Consider the following 9448-nt stretch of genomic DNA (forward strand, 5'->3'; position numbering starts at 1 on the left):
GAGGTACAAGGACCGCCTAAAGAAATCTCTTGGTGCCTGCCTCTTTGACCACTGCCAGTGGGGCTGATATCGCCTCAAACCGTGCATCTTGGCGCCTCACAGTTCGGCGGGCAGCAACCTCCTTTGAAGAAGACCGCAAAGCCCACCTCACTGACAAAAGACAAAGGAGGAAAAACCCAACACCCAACCCCAACCAACCAATTTTCCCTTGCAACCGCTGCAACTGTGTCCTGCCTGTCCCGCATCACGTGGACATTGCCCCTCCATAAATCTTCGTCCGCGAAAGCCAAGCCAAAGAGAGAAGAAGAGCCAAGAAGAGCAAGGGATGTGATGTTGAGACCTCACTTGGAGAACCAAAAAGTTTTGGTTGCTTTTTTGAGAAAAGACCTGCTGGCGTTGTGGAGGGTTCAGAGAAGATTTACTGGAACTGTACCAGGAATGAAAGGATTAGCAGATGAGGAACGTGTGTCGGCTCTTGGACCGTGCTTGTTAGAGTACAGAAGGATGAGCAGGGGAGTGGGGGGAGGAGACTTCATGGAGGCATTTTGAATGCTAAAAGGCCTGGACAGAGTAGATGAGCCAAGGATGTTTCCACGGAAGGGAAGTTGATTTAAAGCAGATGCAGGGGGAATGTCTTTCGTCAGAGGATTGTGAGCCTGAACTTGCTGCCACAGGCGGCTGTGAAGTGAGGTTGTTGTGCGTATTTAAGGCAGAGATTGACGGGTACTTGATTAGTCAGGGCATCAAGGGTTACAGGGAGAAAGCTGGGAAGTGGGAGGATGGATCAGCTCATGAGAATGGTGGAGAAGTCTTGATGGACCAGTAGACCGACTTCTCCCGTATCTTGTGTCTTGAATATTTTATGCTTTCGGTCTGCCTCACCTAGCGAAATGTGCTGTGTCCTGGGGGTACTGTGTGACCCATATGAGAATGACTGGTTTTGGCATTGCTATGCTGTTGTTCCCATCCTCCTGTGTGTGATATTGGTTACATTTCTTCATGTGGAAAGTATTTGGAACAAACAGCCAGAAGTTTGGGTAGCGGCGGGTACGTTTGCAAGGTTCAAATAGCATTCGGATGGATACATTGGCAGCAAGGTTCAGGCAGGATGGGCCAAGCACAACTTGCTGAAGAAGGTAACTTGGTCCAACACGAGGTTGGGCTGAAAATTAAAAAAAAGGGTCTATTTTGCAAATTTCACTGTCCCCGGTTTAAGTAAAATCACAAAGCCAGAGAAACTCAGCTGGTCTAACAGTGTACTTTATTTAGTGAATATAGAAGTACATAACCAACATTCAGCTTCAGCTCTTCATCAAGGATTCCTTGATCATGTTGGTTATGTGTCTTTATCTTTTGTAATGTTCAAGATTTCCCACTCCTGGAGTGGAAGGGCAGTTTGTTCCAAGTCAATGATGTCGTGCTGACATAAACCTACTCCACATCAATTTAAATCCTCCTCCCTCACAGCCCATTGCCTTCCATTTCTGTACATGCATCTACTGGTTAAGAGCCTTTTAAATGTCCCTGTTGTATCACCCTCAACCACTATCCCTGTCAGTGCACTCCAGGCACCCACCACGTTTTAAAGGAAAAAAATACCCACTTACCTCTGATGTCTCTCAAACCTTCCTCCAATCACCTTAAACTGATGTCCTCTGATATTAGCCGTGTCTCCTTGAGAAGAGCTGCTGGCTGTCCCACTCTGAGTAGATAACATTGGTCACAGCAAAGTGCTTCTGGAGAGTGGAATCTTGCACCAGAGGCTTTGCATTGGCTGTTGACCTGGCCCAAGCATCTGGTTGTGAACCTGTTGAGAAAAGTTGCTTGTTGTGCACCTCGGCTCGGCTCTGTCTGCTGTAATAGTGGGGATCTCCACCCATTTCAATAACCCATCCCATTCCCTTTGCAAATTGAAAGAACAGCACCTCATCTTGCATCTGGGCACCCTCCAACCAGATGGCATTAGCATTGCATTACCAGTTTCCCCTTGGCCCCAACCTTCCCTGTATAATCTTTTCCCTCATCTCTTGCCATCTCCTCTCTCTCCGCCTGCCTTCATTTTGCTTCTACCTGAAGGACTGAAACAGGCCCGGTAATATATCTTTACCTCCTATAGACATTGACTGCATTTACTGTGTGGTTTTTTCTTACCACCACAGTATTTGTAGACTTGTGTGTTTCACTCTGTGAACCTGTTGATGCCTGGTCTCGAAACCTGAAGGGCGTTAAACTGTGTTAAACGTTGGCCGAGAGTATCTCTTGGTGTTACTCAAAGAAGTGTGGGACAAACCAGAAATTTGTGATGCAATATATCCTCAATAACACTGCCTTTTGTCTCCTTGGAGAGCTAGTGAAGCCATGTTAGAATGAGGGAGATGCAATGGGGTTTGGTGATTTGAGAACTGGCTGTTTGAACTTCGATAATGACCTTGCATGCAACTTACACCAGTGTTGGTCAGCGATTAGCGTCTTGATCATGCCCACTTTTCAGTTGAGACTTGCAGACCTGTCTGCTGCGCGGCAGAGGATCCCTGGACCTGCACAGGCAAACCTCCAAGAGAAGTCACTGAGATGGTGATCGCTTGCTTTGATTTCCAGGTCTGGCTGTTGAAATGTCCACCTGGGATGGTGTGATCGTGACACCGTCAGAGAAAGCCTATGAAAAGCCACCAGAAAAAAAGGAGGGAGAGGAAGAGGTGACAGAAGGAGCAGAGGAGGAGGAAGAGAATATGGAAACGACAGAATAAAGGAATGTTGGGCATCATTTCATGGTAAGTGTATCCCACGTTCTTCTTCTTGTCACCAGAACAATTTAACCTTGGAACTGCCCCAAGTCGCCCACTGGGTGCTGCTACAGCCGCAAGTGCATCAACCCCATGTTATAAGGCTTGGGCGTAGGGTTCAGTTAGAATGGCATGGCAAAGAGTTTCACACAGTTGAAATGGGTGGCATTGCACCCCTGTCATTACGCTGGACTCCGTAGTGTTGGCAGGTGTTAAAGTTGAATGGACGCGAGTAATATAAGCACCACTTTTTTTTAAAATCCAAGAATAATGGTTATGCTGCACTGGCTGACGTGATCAAAATGCGCAGTCAGCAGGCGAATTTAACTGAATCACTTTTACTGAAGGGTCACTGTATTTTTGCTGGTCTGTGATAAAGCTCACTGAACATTGGGAGTCTCTTTAATCTATTTTTAAATTTAGAAAAAAAAACCTCACTTGGCTGCATGTGTCGATCATAAAAGATAGGATAACATCACTGAGGGAGGGAGGAAGGAAGGGAGGAGGGCAGCATTGTTTCCGACAGCAAACATTAAACTGAGCCTCCACCTGCCTATTCACATGGAGATTCTGTGGCACGGTCAGAAGAACATGCAGTTCTCGTAGTTGCCTGTCTCAAGTAGTGCTATCAGATAATCTTGTTCAGCAAGTCATGAGGCATGGGATCCATGGAACTTTGGCTGTGTGGATTTAAAAAAAAAAGAATTGGCTTGAATGTAGAAAGCAGAGTCGTCGTATTCTGCTTGGTGTTCAGTGGCTCATGGAGTTCTGCAAGGATCTGCCCTGGGACCCCCCCGCTCTTTGTGAACTTTATAAATGACCTGGATGAAGAGGCGGAAGGATGGGTCAGTAAGTTTGGGGATGATATGAAGGTTGGAGGAGTTGTGGATGGTGCTGAAGGTTTTTGTAGATTATAAAAGGATATTGACAGGATACAGAGTTGGGCGGAAAAATGGCCGATGGAGTTGAATCCGGGTAAGTGTGAGGTAATGCTTTTTGGAAGGACAAACCAGAAGGCTGAGCACAGGGTTACTCAAGAGTGTGGATGAACAGAGGGACCTTGGGGGTCAAAATCCATACACCTCTCAAGGTCGCGCACAGGTTGATAGGACAAATAAGAAGGCCTATGGGATGCTGGGCTTCATTAATGGGGGGGGGGGGGTTGAGTTCAAAAGTTGAGAGGTCAAGTTGCAACTCTACAAATCTCTGGTGAGACTGCATTTGGAGTATAGTGTTGTGTTCAGTTCTGATCACTTCATTATAGAGGCTATGGAGAAGTTGCAGAGGAGATTTACCAGGATGGTGGCTGGATTGGAAAATAAGTCTTGTGAGGCAAGGTTAGCAGAGCTGGGGCTTTTCTTTTTGAAGGATGAGAATAGTCTTAAGAGGTCTACGAGATTGAGAGGCATAGATAGGGTGGACAACCAGTGCCTTTATCCTAGGGCAGGACAGCAAACATCTGAGGATATGTGTACAAAATGAAGGGAGGGAAGTTTAAGGGAGACATCGGGGATAAGTTTTTTAATAAAGAGTTATGAGTGCCTGGAATCCATTGCCAGGGACGGAGGTGGAGGCTGAAATTTTAGGGGTATTTAAGAGATTTGGACAAGCACATGGGTGAAAAAAAAGTTATGAGATACGGAGAGTTTAGTATGGGTTTAAGGAATATATAGGTCAGCACAACATCGAGGGCTGAAGGGCCTGTACTGTAGTGTTGTATAATACTTGTGCAAGCCACTGTCTGACCATGGAGACATGAAGTACAGTGAATATAGTCACTCATGTCTCGCACACCCCTATCAAACCAATGCAGACTGAAAGTAATTTTCTTCTCGCCGCCAACCCCACCCCCCCCCCCCCCCCCCCAGTTTCTCTTTCAGGTCTGTGTCCAGGAACTGAGAAGCAGATTAAACACACGTCAGCCTTGGCATTGGATCAGATGGCCTCCCTGAACCTTTTCTTACTTTTCGACCTGTTCTTTGTGCTATTTTTGTAGTCTGTTCCAATTGTAATAAACCTTTCTTTGATGTAAATTTTCTGATCTGTCAGTGAGGTGCGTGAGTGTTCTGTAATAGAGTGGCAGGCATGTACCATGTATTGGGTCACTACCCCGTGGCTGCAGTGTGATGGCAATGAAATTGGTACACCTTGATGATACATGAGGTACAATAGTATAAATTAAATTACCACAATTTTGCCAAGACAAAAAAAATATTTAAAATGATAAACAGTGGAATTCAAGCAACTGTTTTTCTTTAAATAAATAGGTAAAATATCTTTAAGTTTAAAATTGGCACGCCTTGCTGTTAGTTTACCAATCAATGTACACAATCAGAAAATTAATTTATCTGGTATGCACTAATCCCCATGAGTGTCGGATGTCGGGTTTTGCACACGCATGCACCCACTCCTCCATGTTTGCGAAAAAGACATCTTTTTCCTTTATTTTTCCAATGAGCTTCACAGCTTTAAATTTGTAATCAAACCATTCACACGTGATTAAAGTGCACATTCAGATTTTATTCCATGTTTGCATTTTGGTTTGACTATGTAGAAATTACAACATTATATAGTTCCCTCATTTCAGGACACCATAATGTTTGGGACATGGGCTTTCACAGGTGTTGGTGTATGTTTAATTGCTTCGTTGGTGCAGGAATAAGAGAGCTGGGCTTGCTTCTAAGCTTTTGATCATCTTTGGGGGTCTGTAGCTGCCAACTTTTCAACATGAGGGCCAGAGTTGTGCAATGAAAGTCAAAGACATCATTTGAGGCTGAAAAACCAGAATAAAACAGTAAGAGACATCGCCCAAACCTTAGAATGACAGTTTGGAATATTGTTAAGAAGAAAGAGGGACTGGTGAGTTCAGTAATCGTAAAGGGACTGGTGTTACGAGGAAGACTCCACTGCTGATGACGGAATGATTCTCATCACAGTGAAGAAAAATCCCTGAACGAACGTCTGACAGATCAGAAAAGCTCTTCAGGAGGTGGGCGTGAATGTGTCAATGACGTCTGTCTGCAGAAGATTGCATGAACAGAAATACAGAGGCTACGCTGCAAGGTGCAAACCATGGCAAACGTGAAAGCCTTTGGACCTTGGGCAGTTCCATTCCTCCTCCACACTTTGCTCTGGCCATCACTCTGATACAGGTTCATCTTGGTCTCATCTGCCCACAAGTCCTTTTCCTAGAATTCTGCAGGCTGTTTGAAATGCTTCTTGGCAAACTTTAATCTGGCCACCCTTTCTGGCGAACTAGTGGCTTGCATACGCAAAAATAGTTTCATCGTTCTCGGTGTCTCGTGATTTGCTCAGCTTTCTCATCAAAGGGACCAGTCCAGTGATCTTTTTAAGCCACTTAAATCCAACCCTGAGCAGGAGGAAATGTACACGAGTGAGGTAGATGTTGAGTGGGTCACAAAAACAACTTTGCACTCATAACGGTTCTGTTATGGTCCCATAACACATTTAGAAAAGTAACATGCATGAAATTCCTTAACTCTTCCGTAAGGCAGAGAGAGTCACCACTTTGTCCAGCGTCCCCTCACAGAAACCTGCAGCACCTGGTGTTCCCAGGCGGTCTCCCCTCCACGTTTTGACCAGGCCTGACCCTTGCTTCACTTCTGAGATCAGATAATCCCTGGTGTCTTCAGGCTATAAGGTGTTAGCAGAACTAAATTGATTGTGGACTTCAGCAAGGACAAACCAGGAGAGCACATCCAGGGATCAGCAGGGGAGAGGGTGAAGAACTTCTGATTCCTGGGTGTTGACATCTTGAAAGATTGATCCTGGGGCCATACAGTCGATGCAATCGTGAAGAAGATTTGCCAGCAGCAGCCATATCCCATTTGGAGTTGGACGAGATTTGGTAGGCCATCAAATATGGAAAAAATTAACATAATTGCTGCACGTGTGGTCGTTCCCAGTGAGTGCCTTTTTAAACTGCAAGTACCCGAGTGCAAGTCGTGGTAGTTGGATGTGCAGTCGAGTGGATGACGGGCAACAAATTTTTTGGTATGATTTACTCTGCAGGCTTCTTCCAAAAAATTGTAGGGGTCCTGCAGGATAAATCACGGCACAGGAATTGACTCCAAATTCCTTGATTGTTCCGTTGCCGTACCTGCAGATGTACTGTGGAGAGCATTCTGACTGGTCACATCGCTGTCTGCCAATCCACAGGGCAGAAAAAGGCTCCAGCGGGTTGTGAACTCGGCCAGGAGCATCACTGGCACCAGTCTACTCCATCGAGGACAGCTACAAGAGGTGTCGTCTCATTGAAGTGGCCTCTGCCCTCGAGGACCCCCACCACCCAGCCCATGTCTACCATGTCATCGGGAAGGAGGGACGGGAGCCTGAAGATGAACAGCCAGCGGCACCAAAGGAGAAGATGCCATTAGCCCGACCTTTGCCTCCACCATCAGATTTCTGAGTGGGCAATGAACCAGTGACCCCATCTCACTTCTTTCCCCTGTTTTGCACTGATTTTTAAATTGTCTATTTAAGGAAATATATAGCAATTTTTGCACCTTTCATGAATGCTAATGTTGGTGTAAAGCAATAAATTTTGTGGCACATGTTCATGACAATGAAGCTGATTCTGAAACGTCACCTGCTGAAGCAGGAATCTCATCAACAAAAAATTATAACCACTTTCTTGCTCTTGCAATCCATACCCCTCTGAACTTCCGTTGCTTTTTTTTCCCCCCTCTCTTGCTTCTGTCCTCCGGGCAGCTGTTTAAAATAAAGCAGCTTGATATCCATAACCATATAACTAATTGCACGTGTACAGGCCAGTTCGGCCCTTTGAGTCCAGGCTGAACATCACCTCCCACATAGTCCCAATGATCCGCACCCACACCATAACCCTCTCTCTTCCATATACCTATCCAATTTTTTCTTAAATATTAAAATTGAGCCCGCATGAACCACTTGGGCTGGAAGCTCATTCCACGCTCCCACCACCCTCTGAGTGAAGAAATTCACCCCCCCCCCCTCCACGTTTCCCTCTTCCATCTTAAACCATATCCTCTTGCACGAATCTCTCCTTTCGGTGGAAAAAGTTTGTCTGCATTTAATCTGTCCCCCTTATAATGGGGTGTTCTTTGCAGCTGGCGTGCTGTGAAGATAGACCAGGGTGTGTCAACCTATACTAAGTCTGCAGAGATGTGGCTGCCATTTCCTTCATTATTAGAGATTGCTGCTTGGTCATAGGCCCTTCCCGGCCCACAACCCCATGCCCCTCAGTCTCCCTAATTTTACAAACTCTTTAGAGACAGCACCGCATTCGAACCCGAGCCACTGGCACCGTGTGGCTGGTTACCCAGATATGAAGAAAACAAGTTCAAGGCTGTTGCTTGGTGCTCCCTCAACTCAAAGGTGCATGTAGTCAAGTTTATTGCCAGCTGATGGCACAAGTGTGACACGGGGTTCTCCAGTCCTCGGTGCAAAAGCATGGCCAAACATAATACAGAATGCATATTCATATATGCAGATAAATATTGTTTGGTAAAATATGAGAGTCTTTGTGTGAGCAGTTCCCTTGGTTGGTCAACATTCTCACTGCCCATGGGAAGAAGCTGTTCCTCAGGCTGCCAAAGCCGCTTCAAGTGGCCAGTGTTCCCATGGGCCAAAAGTAAAGGCATCTTGTGGATGAGGAAAAGGTAACACATTTTGAGTGCTGGGTCCATGCATGTAATCCTAACGTGGACATTCCGACTCCTTATGCTGATTTATGAACCTCTTCTGTGCTGGGAAAAACAAGAAAGCATCCTGGATACCAGATGTGCAGTTCCATCTATCCTGGCTGCATCTGGATTTGGTGATTGGTGGACAATGCAAAAGATCACAAGAAGTGCTCTGTCGGTGGTGAATTGGTTGAGGGACCCTTTCGGTCCACAGGCTCGTGCTGCCCAATTACACCAAGTAACCTGCATACGTCGTGAATTTTTTTGGAGGGTGTGATGTAACCGCGCAGACAGAACATATAAACGGCTTGGGATCTGAACCCAGATCACTAACCGCTACTCTAACATTGCTGCCCTGTTTCAATCCCAGGCAAGCTATTGTTACCTGAGACTGGTGCTCTTCTTGAAAACTTTGCCCACCGTTCGACGTAGTTGGATTCTGCTCTCTGCGTAGTAGTGAATGGGGGTGCGGAAACTTTTGGAATTCAATACTGGAGGTTCCAGAATTGTGCCCTGGGACATCTGCAGGCCCTGCACCATGAGGCTCAGTTGCTTCCATGCAGGACCTCTGCAGATCAGTGGGTGTTGCAGGCCTGGTGACGAGGTCACGTTTACTAACCACTGCCTGCTGGAAACTATCCATAGACTGCCTAGGGAGCTCAAATGTCAGCATGGCATGGAGAGGGATTGAATTTAGGAGCAGGGAGGTTGTGCTGTGACTACAAGGTCCTGGTGAGGCCCCATCTGGAGAACTGCGTACAGTTCTGGCCTCCTTACTTGAGGAAGGAGGAATGGCTTTGGAGGCGGTGCCGAAGAGGTTCACCAGGTTGGTTCCAAAGATGGGATTGGCCTATGAGGAGAGATTGAGTCGTCTGGGACCGGACTTACTGGAATTTAGAAGAATGAGAAGGGACCTTATAGAAACATAAAATTAGAATGACATAGATAAGATGGAGGTAGGTAAGTTGTTTCCATTGGTGG

At 46.1% G+C, this 9448-nt stretch overlaps 1 protein-coding gene across 2 annotated transcripts in view; it reads left to right on the top strand.

Annotated features, from left to right (window-relative positions):
- Positions 1-4816, top strand: part of ilf2 (interleukin enhancer binding factor 2) — a 63105-nt gene extending 58289 nt beyond the window's left edge. For both annotated transcript variants that reach the window (XM_069940618.1, XM_069940616.1), the window contains 2 exons: positions 2599-2771; positions 4652-4816. In XM_069940618.1, the coding sequence (XP_069796719.1) occupies positions 2599-2747 (149 nt within the window). In that variant the 3' untranslated portion in view covers positions 2748-2771; positions 4652-4816. The remainder of the gene's footprint in view (positions 1-2598; positions 2772-4651) is intronic.
- The last annotated feature ends 4632 nt before the right edge of the window (positions 4817-9448 follow it).

The sequence above is a fragment of the Narcine bancroftii genome, chromosome 5, assembly GCF_036971445.1.
Source record: "Narcine bancroftii isolate sNarBan1 chromosome 5, sNarBan1.hap1, whole genome shotgun sequence".
In the NCBI taxonomy this organism is placed as follows: Eukaryota; Metazoa; Chordata; class Chondrichthyes; order Torpediniformes; family Narcinidae; genus Narcine; species Narcine bancroftii.